Raw genomic sequence first — 18,812 nt, forward strand, 5'->3', positions numbered from 1 at the left:
GGGGCAACACCTTTGTCACCCAGGTAACTCGAGTGTTTGACCTTCTTTAGTGTGGATACTGAGGAAGGTTAACAGAGAGAACAGGACTGTGTGTGTGTGTGTGTATATGCACGTGTGTGTATGTATGCACGCATGCGTGGTGTGTGTGTCTGGTGTGTGCGAGTGGTGTGTGTGTGTGTGTGTGGTATGTTTGCGTGTGCCGTCTCTCGTTCCGGCCGGGCTGGTATGTCCTCCCCGGGCGGTCACCTTGGAGCGCGGCCCCTCCCCACTCCCACTCCCACTCCCACTCCCACTCCCACTCCCACTCCCAGTGTTCCGTCCCACCTTTCCGCTCCGCTCCCACAGAAACGCTCCGGCAATAAGGGTCTGCTGCTGCACATGCAGACGGCGTTCCCAACCAGCCAATCACGTTCCCAACCAGCCAACGGCGTTCCCAACCAGCCAATGGCGTTCCAAACCAGCCAATGGCATTCCCAACCAGCCAACGACGTTCCCAACCAGCCAACGGCGTTCCCAACCAGCCAACGGCGTTCCCAACCAACCAATCACATTCCCAACCAGCCGATCGCGTTCCCAACCAGCCAATCGCATGACTTCTCTTCTTCTCCTCCTCTTCATTTGCAGTGAGCAGCGATCGCCCCGCCCTCCACGCCCTCCACACCCGCCCGCACCCCCCCCCCCCCCCCACCCCCGCCCCCCGTCCCTCCACCCAGAGCCAGGCCTGCGATGCCCCCCCCGACGAAGGCGGCGGCGGCGGTGGTGGAGCCCCCGGATGGCGGCTGGGGCTGGGCGGTGGTGCTCGGGGCCTTCATCTCCATCGGCTTCTCCTACGCCTTCCCCAAGGCCACCACCGTCTTCTTCAAGGACATCCAGAAGATCTTCGGGACGTCCTACAGCCAGACGGCCTGGATCTCCTCCATCATGCTGGCCGTCATGTACGCCGGAGGTAACACTCTCTCTCTCTCTCTCACTCACTCACTCACTCACTCACTCACTCAGTCAGACTCTCTCTCTCTCTCTCTCTCTCTCACACTCAGTCAATCAGACTCTCTCTCTCTCTCTCTCTCACACTCAGTCAATCAGACTCTCTCTCTCTCACACACACAGGCATGCACACACACACACACACACACACACACACACACACACACACACACACACACACACATACACACACACACACACACACACACACACACACACACACACACACACACACACACACACACTCAGTATGACCCTAAACGACCCATGTGACCGTTGGCTGGTCCAGCGCCCCCTATCGACTGGTCGGAGAAACAGCAAAAGTCACGTAGGTCAAGGTGTTTGCCAAAACAAAATGGATAACCTTTGTTATATTGACAGTGGAAAATGCAACATTTCAAGATTGTTCCTGCATTATAATGCGCTTTGGGTTGGGCCTTGTTTAGGTTGGAAATCACGTTGAACACACACTCACAACTAGGCTTCGGGGAACGCTGAAAGCACTATGTTCAAACAAAACCACAAGCCAATATTTTGCACTGTTTAAATCGTTATGTTTGTGTAATGGCCAAGACGTTTACAGAAGGAAACATGCCAAAAGCCATAGGGTTGAAGGTCAACTTGAAACATAACAAGGCACAAAGAGGCAGTTATCTGCTTACATAAAGATTTTAAAATTGCATCTTTTCTCATCCAATTTCTGATCTTTTATTGGCGTTAAGAAGGATAGCTGACTACCAAAGCTGACGCCAAAATTTGGAAGGTCACAATTTTGACCTTGACTCGATGCCAAATGTCCAAACTTCAGATTGTACAAGTTGTTGCCAAGTGCAACCTGAAGCTTAATAAATACAACATTGTTTTAGCACTTCGGATGTTGTGGATGTTTTATAAATGGCTGAACGGTGCATCAATACTTCCCTTAGAAGGCTCCACAAAATATGTCCAAATGCTTTGCTTCACTGCCGGTGAAACATACAGCATATGGACCTCTAAAAGCTTGTGAACGACACTATAGTGTTTCACCGAGTTGCTGAAATCCATGGTCGTGTAAAACAAATACTGTTCATTTTGTAGGACGTGGCGGGTATCGACTGGCCTGTATGAAGCCTTCCCTTCCCATTCAAAAGCACTTTTAAAAATTTCTCTTTGTCTTTCCCCAAACCCGTCTGCACTGAACAGCCATGTTGAGTTATATGTGTCCCTGTAACTCACTGAATTGATACGTCTCATTATACTGTGGTGTCTTTTGTTCCACTTTTATGTCAACGCTGTTATATATAATTGGTCAGGTAACTGTGTATAATTACTCAGGTATAATAAGGGGTCAGGTACTCTGTTATAATAACTAGACTCTGCCTTGACTCATATGGACGTCATTGTGTTAACCCAGAGGGGTTTCTGAAGTTTTTCTTGAGTGACCCGACTGTGGAATTACCTTCGGCCCCAAGTGAAATCAGCAACACATGCTCATTACCGCATCTGAAGAGAGAATGAGGTGATCACGATGCCTCTACACAAACTGTTCATCAATGCCGCAGTCTGCTTCTGCAGCCTTCAAACTCATTCACCATCAAAGGAAGCCACAAAGAAATTAAGGCATTCATGTACGTTTTTTGAAAAAAAAATGCTTTATATAAAAAGGTTTACTTACATTTAGCATATGTTTTTATCCAAAGCAACTCACATCATTTTTATACACACATTCACACACCGACGGCGGAGTCAACCAGGCAAGGCGACAGCCAGCTAGTCGGGAGCAGTCAGGGTGAGGGCGTCTCGCTCAGGGACACCTCGACACTCCGCTAGGGGATCGAACCGGGGATCGAACTAGCAACGTTCCGGTGACCAGCCAACCCACTCTACCTCCTGAGCCACTGCCGCCTTACTTTATAAAATGTCGTGGCCATCCTACTAGGTCCCATGCGACCAGCCACGTATGGCTCGTGACCCAGAGGTTGAGAACCAATGGTCTTTCTTCCGTTTGAATGCACCTGCCAGCAAACCGTCCTGTTCCGTGGTTACAGCCAAGCTTCCAGGATACGAGAGAGAGAGACGGTTCATTTCAGCAACGGTATGACCGCTACAGCCCTCAGCTCAAGTGATGAGCAAATATTGACTCAAGTGTCTATGTAAGGAGCGTCGGCCATTACACTGGTTCTCCTACCTCCGACTTTGCAAGGGGTTCAGATGTTACGTTGCTACGGATTTTGCTTATATAATAATTGATAGATATAACAAACGATACTAATTGAGAACCGATAGCCCCCCTGACCTATCCCATCTCCCTGTGGCATTGCTAATATCACTGTCGGTGTTTGCCCCCTGACCTTAACCCATCTCCCGGTGGCATTGCTAATATATCTGCTCCACTGTCGGCGTCTGGCTCAAAGGAGGGGTCCACTACTGCGTACCTTGAGAGAGCTACTCTGGGGTAATATGCCAGGGAGGCTTAGTCCCAGTGCAGCTGCTCACTAACGTGAGCGATGGCTTTGCTCCAGATCCCTGGTAGATCCCCTTTGTGACTTTGCGACAGAGAGCAGGAGAGTACAATGAGGTCCTATTTATTGACGCGTGCACTTCCAAATATTTGCATTGCCAAATATGCTTACCACTACACCTCTGATCTCTGGAACCAAAAAAATGTGTTGCCTGCAGACCTTTTGTTAAAGTAAACACTTCGGGAAGTACACGAAGGAATGTTTCTGAGTTTGAACATCGAAGTGTTGACTTGAGTCCTTATTTAGACATGCATTCGCGCTTCAGGGCCACGGCTCGGTTAAAACAATAGATTCCCGTTTTTCCTGTGCCGTTAGCTACAAGGATCGAGGAGGGATTTGGCGCCGTAGGATCTCAGGTTCATGTCAGGGCGCTCGGATACGTCTTGTGATCTCTACCCAACCACCTGTCCACCCCGGTCGGCCCGGTTAGATTAGCCCATAAAAGCCCGGGGGCTGTGACGCTGCCAAAAAAAGACATAGTAGAAATAGTTTCCACAGTCACTGGCAACAAGGAACAAAGCGAGACACGCAATGATCACACACCTAGTGACAATGACCCTCGCCGTCAATCAAAGACAGTGACTTCTGCCTGTGAACGCAGTGAAAGGATTTAGGGGAGGATTAAAAAGGGTTCCTAACCTCAGGGCTAACCCTTTGTCATTGTTTTTTTTTTAATATGGTTAGTTTTTTGTGGTATTAAAAGCAAGAAAGGTCATCTCAGTGTCGCTCCAGTGGCTGTGCCAACACACAGGGAGTGTGTGAGCGGTTATTTGCCTACGCTCCGTAGCTCCGGTGAAGGCAGGGCTCCACGTTCCGGCGGTGGTTGCGTCACGCGTAGAGACGGGGGAAGTCCCCGCTCTGCCGTTATCTTCCCTGTTATCATAAACCGACCGACTCTGGCAGAGGGCCGGAGATCAACCTGCTGGGCGCGCGCACACACACACACACACACGCACGCACACGCACACGCACACGCACACGCACACACACACACACACACGCACGCACACGCACGCACACACACACACGAGGGCGTACGACTGCATGAGACGCTCAGACAGATGTAATGGGAAACGCACAAGATAAGAAGAACACAAAATAAGAACAAAAAAATAAGAAGACAAACGTGAAGAACACAAAAAAAGAGGAACACAAAATAAGCAGAACACAAAAAAAGAACACAAATTAAGAACACAAAAAAAGAACAGAAACTAAGAACACAAAATAATAACACAAAAAAGAACACAAATTAAGAACACAAAATAAGCAGGACACAGAATAAGAACTTGTGGGGCTGGGCGGGGATTTGGAATGCGTGTCTGTTTGTGTCTCAGAAGTGCTTCGTTCCGTTTGCTAAACACATCAACCCGGAGGGCCGCGGAACGATATGGGAAACATAATGTGTCATTCCTGTTTGGGAAGCGGAACGTGGTATATTTAGCTTGGCTGGCGTTTGCTCCTCGCTGTAATGATGTCCGTGAGAGGGGGGGGGGGGGGGTGTTGGGGGGTGGGGGGGGTTGGGGGGTGGGGGGGGGGGGCTCTCGCTGCGGACGATAAGCCCATTTCAACAGGCGTTAATGCAGTGGCTCAGGGGCTCCCCATCTCGGCCAATGAGGACCCTCGAGATCCGCAGAGAATACTGATCACAGCCCTGTATGCAAATGAGCTGAACTTGTTTCCTCAAGGACGAACTACAAAGGAAAAACTGAAGGGGAGGTGGGGGGGTTGGGTGGGGGGGAATGTCAGATGACCTATTTTGCTCGTCAAGGTTTTTTTTGGGTTTTTTTTGACGGACAGGACCACAATAACGGGCCTTGCTTAATGACCCAGGGATTTGATGTTCTTGTTGACCTGAATTTTAAGTTTTTTTTACAGTTCCAAGACACTAGTCTCTGCATAGATACTGGGCAGTGTGTGTGTGAAGTGACATTAGTTAAGTTAATTAAGTTAGACACTGCCGTATTCATGAAATATTTAAGTTTAAATATATGATATATATTGTGTCATATATATTATTATTATTATGATATATATTATATTTACTGTGTGTTATATATATAAAATATTTTCTATATATTGTGTGTTATATATATAAAATATATAATATATATATAGTGTTATAAATATTAAATATATTACGTATTATATATATTGTTTGTTATATATATTAAATACATTACATATTATATATATTGTGTGTTATATATATTAAATATATTACATATTATATATATTTAAATATATTACATATTATATATATTGTGTGTTATAAATATTAAATATATTATGTATTATATATATTGTGTGTTATAAATATTAAATATATTACATATTATATATATTGTGTGTTATATATATTAAATATATTACGTATTATATATATTTAAATATATTACATATTATATATATTGTGTGTTATAAATATTAAATATATTACGTATTATATATATAGTGTGTTATATATATTAAATATATTACGTATTATATATATTTAAATATATTACATATTATATATACTGTGTGTTACATATATCAAATGACGTGTTATACACATGATACACTCTGGTACACTGTGTGTGTTCCTCCAGGCCCCATCAGCAGTATCCTGGTCAATAAGTACGGCTGCAGGCCGATTATGATCATGGGGGGCTTCCTCTCCTCCATCGGCATGATCAGCGCCTCCTTCTGCAACAACATCATCGAGCTGTACATCTGCATCGGGGTCATCGGAGGTGAGGCGTCGCGCCGGGTCGCGCCGGGACTAAGCCCATTTAACGGTCGCACGCTAAGCACCCTGCTTCTGAGAACGCCGTTATTAATAGACCTAGAGGGCTGGTGGCCATCCCTCGCCATGGTTGTCATGTCCCTGGTTCCTGGCGGCGGCGGCGGCGGCGGTGGCGACCGTCTCGCTGTTCGTTGGGGGGGGGGGGGCGTGGGTCATAATTCGTTAGTCTCATAATCGCCCGGGAGTTTTTCGGAAAAAAACTGAAAAATATATATTTTTTGGGGCGAACGCATAGGATTCTTTTTTTTTTGTGTGTGTTTTTATTAATGTTTATGGTCACTTGAATAAATGTAATATTGATTTTAAACGATTTAGCCGTTAGTCATGGCATAGGTCATAGGTCATAGGGTAGAAGCATTCGAATAATAATAAATGTCTTCATCGTTATTGAGGTTTGGGCCTGGCCTTTATGGCACAGGTCACAGGTCCTAGGTCACAGGTCCTAGGTTATAGGTCACAGGTCCTAGGTCACATGTCCTAGGTTATAGGTCACAGGTCCTAGGTTATAGGTCCTAGGTCACAGGTCCTAGGTCATAGGTCACAGGTCCTAGGTTATAGGTCACAGGTCCTAGGTCACATGTCCTAGGTTATAGGTCACAGGTCCTAGGTTATAGGTTATAGGTCCTAGGTCATAGGTCCTAGGTGCAGAAGTGTCCTAATCCCAAATGCGTCGTCACTCAGGTCTGGGCCTGGCCTTCAACCTGCAGCCCGCGCTGACCATGATCGGCAAGTACTTCTTCAAGAAGAGGCCCATCGCCAACGGCATGGCCATGGCGGGCAGCCCCGTGTTCCTGAGCACGCTGGCGCCCTTCAACCAGTACCTCTTCAACGCCTTCGGCTGGCGCGGCAGCTTCCTCATCCTGGGGGGCCTCCTGCTCAACTGCTGCGTGGCCGGGGCCCTCATGAGGCCCCTGGCGCCGCCGCCGGGCCGCGCCAAGAAGGACGAGGAGCTGGCCGCCGCCGCCCTCACCGACGGCGTAGCCGACGGCGGCGGCGGCGGCGGCTCCAAGCCGGAGAAGCTGAGCGTCTGGCAGACGGTGAACAAGCACCTGGACCTGTCGCTCTTCAAGCACCGCGGGTTCCTCATCTACCTGTCGGGCAACGTCATCATGTTCCTGGGCTTCTTCTCGCCCATCGTGTTCCTGGCCGCCTACGCCAAGGACATGGGCGTGGACGAGTACTCGGCCGCCTTCCTGCTCTCCATCCTGGCCTTCGTGGACATGTTCGCTCGGCCCACCATGGGCCTGCTGGCCAACTCGCGCTGGATCCGCCCGCGCATCCAGTACTTCTTCTGCTTCGCCGTGCTATACAACGGCGTGTGCCACGTCCTGTGCCCGCTGGTGAGCGACTACACGGGCCTGGTGGTGTACGCCGTGTTCTTCGGCTTCGCCTTCGGCATGGTGAGCTCGGTGCTGTTCGAGACCCTCATGGACCTGGTGGGGGCGCCGCGCTTCTCCAGCGCCGTGGGGCTCACCACCATCGTGGAGTGCTGCCCCGTGTTGCTGGGACCCCCGCTTGCAGGTAACGGAGACCCCCCCCCCCCCCCCCCGCTTTATATTAAGCGTCGTCTCCACTTGGTGGTGTTGTTGTGGTGTTGACTTTTGAAAAAAAACGTTTGAAAACTACACCCTGTTATGCGATATAGCTCCTCAAAAGGTGACATGTTATCACCACCGGGTGCGAGTTAGGGCTGCTTGATTATGGAACAAAATCATAATCACGATTATTTTTGGTCAATATTGAAATCTCGATTAGTCAAACGATTATTTTTGAGTTTGAAAACATGGTGCATTTATTCATAATTTCTCTCCAAAAAAAAACACTTTGTAAATGAGAACTTCGAAATTTCCCCTTAAAAATATACACAAAATGGTCAAATAGAAAATAAAGTCCAAATATGAATCCAGCTGTTCTGCAATTTCTATAAAATTTTTATTTTATTTTATTTTTATTTTTTTAATCGTTTCAACTCGATTATATTAGTTTGGTGATCGTTTCACTCTGAAATCGAAATTGCGATCAAAATTCGATTAATCGCCCAGCCCTAGTGTGAGTATGATTAGCCGTTACATGCCGTTTTGAAAATCTGCCTCTTGTGACGTCACAAGTGGGCGTGTCCGCCTAGATGTGTGCTGGGATAGATCAGTCCACCAGCAGTGGACCGTAGCAAACGTTGCTCATCTATCCGTCGCACGGCTAGGAGGACACGCCCACCTGTGATTGCAGAAGCGGCACATTTTCATGGTGGCTGGTAACGGCTGATCACACTCACACCTGGTGGTATAACAAGTCCCCTTTAAGTGTTGTCCCAATTAGGTGTTGTTGTTGAAGTGTTGAACTAAACATTTTTAATTTTTTTTCTATTTTTTAAACAGTGTTTTGCAATATAGTTCCTTAAGCAGTTGTTTAGATGTCTCACAAACTAGAACCATAATATCTTCATAGTATCTAATATATCTAAATATAATACTGTGGTTTGTGTCGTTTCTGTCTGGGTTTGTTTTATCCTGGCGTCCATTTGTCACGTCACTGCTTGACCTTTTTAAAAGTGCTAGCAAGCGCCTGGAATGCCACTGACCTTTGGTTTTAAGCTGAGGATTTATAATAAGCAAGAGAAATTGCGTATTATAATAATACGATAGGCATAGAGTATAGCGAATGCATTTACATCGTCCTGACCACAAAAACACAAACAGTGTTCAGATAAAAAATTTTTTTTTATAATTTATAGTGTAGTGTTTGTTTGATCCAAGGGGTTGTCGGAACATTTCCATCCTGCATAAACCCAATAGGCTTGTGACGAAATCTACTTTGTCCCTTTTATTTTAGATAAAAGTTGTACGGGTCCGTTTTTGATCCGACCCTTTTTTTTCCCGCTTTCTTCCAGGCAAACTGGTGGACGTCACCAAAAGCTACAAGCAGATGTACTTCGTCTGCGGCGTGGTGGTCATCGTCGCCGCCGTCTGGCTCTTCATCGGCAACTTCATCAACTACAGACTGCTGGAGCGCGAGCGCAAGCAGGCCGAGGCGTACAAAAGGACTGAGACCGACGACCCGGACGCCGCGCAGTACCGGAAGGGCTCCGAGGGGGGCGACAAAGCCACCGCCGAGCTGGCCAAGACGGACGGCAAGGACGGCGAGGCCGTGCAGCGGGAGACCAACATCTAGGGGTCGGGTCCCTTCCGTTCTGGACACTGTGACCTCCTCGCTTCCACCAACAACAACAACAACAACAACAACAACAACAAACACCGCCACAACTCCCAAAGCGCCCTATACGCTCCGATCTGCTAGCGGAGTTCGGAGGCGAGAGAGTACAGAGCGGTTCCGAAAAAAACTGCGGGCTTCGTCGGAAGTCATTCGTCGTCAGAACTCCTCCGATACTAACTGCCAAAGTAAATAACTGTTTTTATAAGATGTCGGTGAGGAATCACCGCGCACCCGTCGGTTGATTTTGTCGTCCGTAATTCCAGCCTCGCGTACTACCGAAGTATCACCGTGGAGACGCCGTTGATGTAAACGTGAAACAGGGTCTCGACGTTGAGACTTCAAAACCAGGGTTCTTGTGTTTGAATCGTCTTGGTGACACATGTCGGTGATAACGTTGTCCCGTTTCTTTCGTTTTGTTGTATGCATATCGATCCTACGCTGTGGTTTCCATGGGAACCGTTAAACATGCAAAGTCATCCACTTCCTTTCAGGGCCCTACATTTCACTGATCCCCCATTTCTAGAGATCACTTTGAACAGCAAAAAATGGTGAAAAATGAGTCTCGTTACTACATGTGTGTGTAAATAGGACTCAAATTGTTAACTTGAAATTTGCTAACTGAGGAGCCAGACTGGGTGTGATGGTAGAAGGCACCAGTGTCAATCCCTGGTGATGTCCGTTTAGCCCGACAGCCTGCCATCAATATGATATCATGTTATTCAGCCAACTGGCAAAAGAAGTACTCTTCCTTAACAGATAACGCCAATTTAAAAAGAAATCCACTGTTAACTGGCGACACACAAATCAAATAATGAGCTAACCGCTAACGAAAAACCAGATGGGTTCACACATGATTGTTTTTTTTGAGGACTGTCAACGAATGTTAGATTTGCGTTGTTCATCACCTGCTGCGCATTGAAAATGCAGGCCACATATGCTGCACCAAAGTCAACAAAATCAAGAGGCTGCATTTCATTCCAGAAACATCTTGACGGATACATTTCATTAATTTGAATGTACTCCATCTTTCTCGAGCTTACAAAGTGAGAATGCAGCACTGACGAAATTGTCATGTACTGTCCTTTGACCAAACGTGGAGCCATGAACAACACAATGTTGTTTTGAGCACTTCTACAGGGAATGCATATCTCCCAGAACGCTAGGTTATTTTGTAGAATAACAGGAATAAATCCAGAATGTATATTCTGGAGGTGTTCTGCCTTAACCGTAATGATTGAATGCAGTGAGGTTGTGCAAGCAAATACACACACACACACACACACACACACACACACACACACACACACACACACACACACACACACACACACAATCACACACAAACACACTCCTATTACAACATAAAGGAATGATGAGCCTTTTGTTGAAAACGGCACACATGCTGCGGTATTGCGGTATGTCGTTGCATTTTTCTGTTGTGGTTCGTCGTTGGAAGTATTTATCGTAACAAAATCATGGAATATTTTTGTACAGAAAAACGACAAAAGCAGACTAAAGAAAAACAAATAACTGCTATTTGTGTTGAAACAGGATCTGGGCTGTTTGTGAAGTATTTTAACCTAACTAACAACTCTCGTTAACTTTAAAACATTGTCTTCCTATCAACTTAACCCCTGCTAACATTCATGCTATTCTGGATTTAAAGGAATATTAAGGAATGCCATTGTCTGTGATATATATATTTTAATAATTTAATTAATGCAAAACATTGAATAGATTCAAAAGTGTGTCATGAATTGTAATCCAACATTGGTTTAAAATGTCGTACTTGATTGAAGAAGCCATTGGCAGTGTCGTGAATCTGGAGTATTTTCTGATCAATTCTCTCTAACTCGATTTAGTTGTTGCTTTATAGGAATTACTTGAAATGTCTATTTTAATTTGTTTCTACTGATGTAAACGCGTTTAATTGAAAAGCTAATTGTTATGTGCTCATGAAAATAAACATTAGATTCAGAAAAAAACAACAATCATTTCAAGATTAGTTTTACTCGACTGAACTCCAGAAAGAGTGGACGATTAAGTGGGCACTCAAATCACCTGTTTATCTTGTACACATCTATCTTTCTACAATGTACGCCTAATAAGAAAGAAATCCATCGTTTGCTTTGTCACAGTTCTGTGGTTGGTAATTAGGGTATTAATGAGTCTGCTTGTGCATTAATTGTCCTCCGTCTACAGGGAATCTACTATTATTCACAGAAAACACTGTGGACAATGAAGTTGCCTCATAAGCCGCATCAGGACATGCCCTGTGTCGCTCTGAAACACAACCCATTCAAACTATATGAGGTGTTGGGTTTTTTTTAATGTTTGTTTGTTTGCTGGGTTTTTTTTGTTCTGGGTTTTGCTTTTCTCACCTGATTAACCTGTACAACAGAGAACGTTAGAATGAAGCACTTTTTGATGGCACTTTTTCCCGTGGCTCTGCGTTGTGCACACACTAGACTCCTCCCTATGCAAACATACACGTTGTAGTTGCCTTGTGTCCTGCTCATCGTGTGAGCTCCTCACCTCGACCTAACTCGGCTGCACCGTGACTACGCCGTTGTGAAGCTGTTGTCATTGTTGTGTTTTAGAAACTACTTTGAAAGAACTCGCTGCGAAGACTCGTTGGCTGATGTCGGTGCATAGGACAGCAAACAGTCTGTGATATTGACATAGGTGTTAATGTTTGACCCCGTCCTATGGGTTTGTTACCTATTCACGTTCAAAATCAGGTTTAAAAACACATAGGGGCATATTGTCGTTTCACTTTGAATAGACACTTCAATACTTCAATACTAATCACTGGATCATTCATCACCTAGGATGAAATAGATCGCTCAAATATGTGTCACATGCTAAAATTGTATTGGTATAACTTGTATGTTATGTCACGTTGTGTGTGCGCACATAGTTGTTAATAAAACTATCACACAGGCATTCTCACCTGTTTTATTTCAAATATGAACGTTTATATAAGTGGTTCATGAATTGGGTCGGGACCAAATGTGATTCTGACAGACGTAGTTAAAACTTGGTATGTTATGAAATGTTAACACACATTTATTCCTGTAAACAGCCTTATCAACACTTGTCAACTTGAACCATGTTTGGATCATAACAAAAAAGGTGTTGAATGTGAATTTCTTCAAAGCAAACTAAAATTGGGGCTCACATTTCAATGCTAGGTACACAATAAAGGTACTGTGTGTTGTATGTCTTCCAATTCACACATTCACCCTCGAAATTCCACAGCAGCAAGCTGTCAGCAAACAAATGTATTTTAAAGCAAATTCACACCTCAAACAAATATGTGTAGGCTAATTTGAAGAGCGTTTGTCTCTGTGTTGAGGTCATGTTTACGGAGCTCTGTGGTTGACGTCTCTCACACACATACACACACACACACACACACACACGCTACTATGCTTTGTTTAAAAACTTTCTGAAGCTTCAGGCTAATTCATATAGATATAGAAATATACTCCCACACAAACCTCATTGAATGTCTTTTCATATTTTCTCATAAATGTGTAAATAGGCCTACCAAAAACATCCATGTTTTTTTCCCCATTAGTCTTTGTTGTGAGCAGTAGTCCTATAGGACAGTGATCACGATTTGCCTCAATATCAGAAAAAACACCCATAGGACAAATAGCAACGGTTGAATGCCATAAAGTAGGTCTGTATATGCAGCGTAAGCTTGTCCAGGCCCTGCAAGTCAGGATGTAGGCTATGAATCTCAATGAATTGTAGTATAGTGAATGAATATGAATAGTGGCCATCCCCAAAATGCACCAGAATACGGGAAATCACATCTACCAAATCAAAATCTTTTGGGGGACTGAGCTTCATATCGGCGTACATGACCTCACTTGCACGCGCACTACGGTCACGCGCAAAGAGTCCCGGTTCTAGTTTCAGGAAATCATGGTCACCCTGGCTTAATACCTCGTCAACTAAAGGGATGAGCTAATGAACGACTGGCATCTCTCTCCGGGCGATTGTTCATGTGCTCACACGTTCACGACACTGTTGACGTTGACGAGAACAAAGCAAACCCTGGATTTGGTTTCATTGCTGCTGGGCAGTTTAGGGTCAGGAGGATTGTATCCCCGAATATGAGCAGACTATGAGCTGCTTTTCTAGCCCTGTGCGTGGCTCGATGACGTAAAAAACAATATTGCCATGTCGATTTCTAAAATCAATAGTTCCCTCTGTTGTGTCCTTGTCTTAGAAACAGGTCAAGATGGAGTTTAGATGATGACCGATGATAAAAAAATCAGTTACGCTGCTAATTAAAGCAATACCACACAAGAGGAGGGAGTGCCGTTATGAACTGAACTGAACGTCAGCACGGCTGTGATTCGGTCGCAGGTACGACGAGGCTGTAGGCCGAGTGCCAAAGATAATCACACCATCGCTGGCGCTGTTAAACCTCACTAGATTTAAAATAAGGCGGACTGGGTCAACCTTCACACACGAGAACAACACGTCATCTCTCTCTCTCTCTCTTTGGTTCTCTACTAAAGTAATTTTTTGACACTGTCAACGTCAAACTCGCGCGGGAGTTTCATCACGTGGTCCCCGAGGAGGGAGGCTCGCGAGCTGCTCTCAATTGATCGCTTTCGGCGGTTAATTGCAGCGTGGTGCGCCTGCGCCAACCACCGTCCGGCTGATGATTGGCCGAACAGGTCACAGGAGAGACGCTAACCATGCTGCTAATTGCTAACTAGTTGTTGCTTTTGGCAGACTAAAAACCACCGACCTCTCATTTAGTTGAGCTTGACTACTTTACCCTCACAGAACCGGAATGCCGACGTCGTTGACGTGAGTTCACGTGTATTTTATTTTTAACTTCATTGAATGCCTCAAACGTTTATGTTCCTTAGCGATTCAAATAATACAACACCTGTCAAGTGCGAGCGTCTGTGTGTGTGTGTGTGTGTGTGTGTGTGTGTGAGATTGTGTGTGTGTGTGTGTGTGTGTGTGTGTGTGTGTGTGTGTGTGTGTGTGTGTGTGTGTGTGTGTGTGTGTGTGTGTGTGTGTGTGTGTGTGTGTGTGTGTGTGTGTGTATGTGGGGTATTCAAATTATCATGAGTTCTGTGTGTGTGTGTGTGTGTGTGTGTGTGTGGTATTCAAATTATCATGAGTTCTGTGTGTGTGTGTGTGTGTGTGTGTGTGTGTGTGTGTGTGTGTGTGTGTGTGTGTGTGTGTGTGTGTGTGTGTGTGTGTGTGTGTGTGTGTGTGTGTGGTATTCAAATTATCATGAGTTCTGTGTGTGTGTGTGTGTGTGTGTGTGTGTGTGTGTGTGTGTGTGCGTGCGCGTGTGTATGCTGTGCGTGCGTGCGCGTAGTATTAAAGCAGAAGTCCCGTCATAGCGCAGACTGTAAAAAAAAAAAAAAAGAGCATTACCTCGCATTGAAGAGGAAGGTGAACTGACGCAAGAGGTGGGTAGGCGCTTTTTTTGACACCAGAGGGATTCAAACCGGCAGCCAGCCTCGGTCGGGGCAGCACGTGCCTCCTCACAGGGGCTCATCTGCAGTCCGAAAACCGCGCATCATTAAAACCGTGGCGGAGCGGCAGAAGTTTTGGCCCGGAGGCGCAAAATGTCGACCATTCGGAACCTGTGTATGTTTGAAGCTTTGATATAGCCTTGTTATATCACGCACGCGGGCGCACACACGCAGGCGCACGTACACACGGGATACACAGGCGCACGCACACACACGCACGCGCGCGCACACACACGCATACGCGGGCGCATATACGTATTCGGACACACACACACACACACACACACACACACACACACACACACACACACACACACACACACACACACACACACACACACACACACGAACGGGCGTACAAGGGGCGCGCGCTCACACACACACACACACACACACACACACACACACACACACGGACATTTCTATTTTTAATTCCGTTTTTTGAAGTAGGCCTAAAGAAATTGGTTTCAACTCATCTGCGTAAAGCCCTATTAACCATCATTACGGTATGAATGGAACCAATAACCGCCGCGGCCCCGGGGCGCGGTGACCCCCAGACCGGACCTCAAACCGCCATTCCCCAGACGGTACAACGGCGCCCGGGTGTCTCAACAAGACTCAAATTAACCTTTCCTGTGTTATAGCACGATATAACGTCTGTACGTGCGGAGATCGCCTACTTTGAAGTGTATCCGTTTAACCTTCATTTAACTTTAGCGTCGTGCCGCTCCCGGCGCCTGGGTTTTCTGACAGCGGAAAGCCGTTAGAAGTGTGAAGCGCCCCCGGGCTTTAGATGGCATATTCCGCACCGAGCATCTCTCTGCCGCGCCGCCGTCGCCTCACACCGCACTAGAGGCGCGGCAGCAGCAGCAGCAGCAGCGCATCGCCTCCTCACCGCTCCAGCGGCGCGGCAGCAGCGGCGCGGCAGAAGCGCGCCATGTTGTGTTGCAACCGGCCCGTCTATCCAAGTAACAACTGGTCGATTTAAGGCTAGATCAACCGCAGGATGGTTGTGTGTGTGTGTGTGCAATACGGTGGTTTGATGCTATGTTTTAATCACTAGGCTAATTGGTCCACGTGATCAAATGTTACGTTGGTTGGTGCGCTGGAGGGAGTGCACGGATTTATGGCGCGTATAGCTGTATCACCTGATGGCTCTGGGATAGACGTAATGAACACAGACCATGAAGATCACGTTTATTCCCTTTGATGAAGACGGCGAACCTAAAAGACAAAACAGCCGACTCACAACCTCAACTCCGTTACAGCCCACGTGCTCATTGCCCAAAAAATATCAAAATGTTGTGCACGGTTTGAACAAAAAAAAAATTAATCGTTTGTCTAACACAAAAGACTGAGGAGAAAAGGTGTTTATTAGTTTGTCCCATTTCTTTTCAATTTTCCAAATTTCATTTCAATGTGCTCCTTTGTCCATAGGGGGCACTGTTGGCTAGGTTTTCTGCACCGTTATCCGGTGGCTGCCTTTCCCTTATTACTGCTGGTCCAGAATGCCATCAGATGAGGGAGATGGGATTTAGGAGGTGATTTGATGTCCTTTTGTTACTGTTAGATTGGGAATAAGTCTTATATATATATATATTATATTAGTATATACCACACGTGAACCTCCTAAGATGGTGCAATTTGATTGACCATCGGTCTCTGGGACTATTCCCCACTATTCACTTCGCCTTCAGTGAATAATCTACGCATGTAACACTTTAACTATATAGCATATGAGGGTTTGGACGTTAATGCAGGTTTGGTGTCGTATTTGAATTCTCCCTCCTCCATTCTCCTTCACTGGCCAAAAGAGTACATTTAATTCACCTTGTGAATAGCCTCAATCTACCTCTGCAGAAAAGGGATACTCTTACCAGAGGAAAAAAAAAAAAAAAAAGTTTTAAACGGATTCCTCCGTCCTTTAGAAATAAGGATAATTGTGCCTTTACAGTGGCTCAGTGGCTCGTCCTCACGCTGTGTTTGTACGCCGCTTTCTGTTTCCAGAGCCCGACAGAAAGGACTGAGTCGCCTTCAGGACCCGGGTTTCAGGGTGAGTGAGTGCTGAATCAGGGCTTCTGTACACTAGTCACATCCGCCACTATTTTCACACCATTAGGATTACTGCTGGCCCAGGAATCTTTGGTGTTTTATTTCGGGAATGTTCATACAAGGTTTTCTTTTTTTTTTTCCAAAACGTCAACAGTCCTACAGTGCACCCTCAGTTTTTTGATTTTTCCATTAGTCCTTTTTGCCGAAGCAGCGCCTATGCCTTTTGACAAGCCTTCGCAGGGAGTCCAGTTGGAGAGGATTTACTTACGAGAGGGAATCGGATGTGAAATGTTAATGAAAGTCCGGCGACCGTGATTATATATCGGTACATTTTTAATTGTCAATATCTTTTTTTACATTAATTTTGATGCATGCCTCGCTGTGCCGTTTGAAGCGTCGTATTTTATACAGGAGACTCTTCAGCTCTCTGTGCTCTTTACGATGGTAAGTGCCTCGTTAGATTTAAAGGACTTTTTCCCGACGGTTATTAAGGCGGTTGAAGTGCCAATGTGAAAAGATCCCCGCGCGTAAAAAAACGTGAAACGTCGAATCCTTTGAAACTGTCGTCAAATTGAAATGTACAAGTGTTATTTTTGTTGTCATTATACGTCCACCCTTTCCACACTTCCCAGTTGAACACAAATCCCAATTCAACAGGGTGACGTAAATGTAAATCATGGATGACAGCATGATAAAAAACAAAACAACAACAAACAAACAACCAAAACAGCTAACGAACAGAAGGAAATCAAACAACGGCTACAGGGAACGCACCCTCTGAGATTCTTATAATCCTCTTCCCACCTGTTTGGTGAATCAGTGTCATGAATCCTTCCCTGGACGCGTGCGGATATCATTCGCCTGCTGCCCGAGTTAGATAAAGGTTGTGTAGATACAACCACAGAGGGTGTATCTCTGTGGCTATGGAATTACACTCCAATGTGCTGACTGGTGAGATAACGGTCGCTGGCCTGTACAGCGGGTGTGACATCGCTGTCCCTTCTCCTGCCCTGACACAAAAGACGGAAGCCACTGTCGACGTTGTCTGCAGCGGTTTTTTGCAGTTCAAAAGAACTAGTTCATTGAACAAGTTCATTTTTTCTATGAACTTTGAACTGAACTTAACTAAAGAACTTGAACTTGAACTAGTTCAGCTTTCGTGACATTCTGAATTGATGCTTAGGTCCAGATGACATGTTTATTAAACAGAGTTACTGCCTTAGTTGTGATGAATTAAACAGGTGTACAAATAATATCCACAGCAATTTGAGATTGTAGTGATGGGCAGCAGGTAATGGAGAAGATTAATTTTAAAAGATAAGCACAGAATACTCACTCAGCAGTTTTTCTTTGGTTTCTCAAAAAACTGTTAATGAACTCAGTGGCGGATTTAGGTACGGGCGAAGCAGGCAGCCGCCCGGGGCGGCATTACAGGGTGGGGGGGCGGTACGAGCACACGAAAAAACAACTCCGCCAGGAGTTGTCGCGCACGGAGCGGGTCTCGCCCGGGGCGCAAATCAATGTAGAACTGCTACTGAATGAACTGAACATGAACTAGTTCAAAACTGAATTGGTGAACTATGAACGTGAATTTATAAATTTTCTTTTGTATAAACTGAACTTTGAACTAGTTCATGTGAAGTGTGAACTTGCACAACACTGCAGGTCGGGCACACCTACTGCCGAACTGAAGTAGCCCAGGGGGAAGAGCAGGTCGTCGGGAAATCCAGAAGGTTGCTGGTTCGATGCCCAGCCTCA

General features: G+C 45.7%; 1 protein-coding gene across 1 annotated transcript; it reads left to right on the top strand.

Moving 5' to 3' along the window:
- Positions 1 to 726: 726 nt before the first annotated feature.
- On the top strand, positions 727 to 10,693 carry LOC311367307 (monocarboxylate transporter 2; the record flags this gene model as incomplete). Its single annotated transcript, XM_084486131.1, has 4 exons — positions 727 to 946; positions 6,074 to 6,217; positions 6,952 to 7,791; positions 9,158 to 10,693. 4 exons carry the CDS (start codon positions 727 to 729, stop codon positions 9,436 to 9,438), a joined length of 1,485 nt encoding a protein of 494 aa, XP_084342257.1. The 3' UTR covers positions 9,439 to 10,693.
- Positions 10,694 to 18,812: the final 8,119 nt, after the last annotated feature.

The sequence above is a fragment of the Micromesistius poutassou genome (genome assembly GCF_964030765.1).
Source record: "Micromesistius poutassou genome assembly, chromosome: 22".
Classification (NCBI taxonomy): Eukaryota; Metazoa; Chordata; class Actinopteri; order Gadiformes; family Gadidae; genus Micromesistius; species Micromesistius poutassou.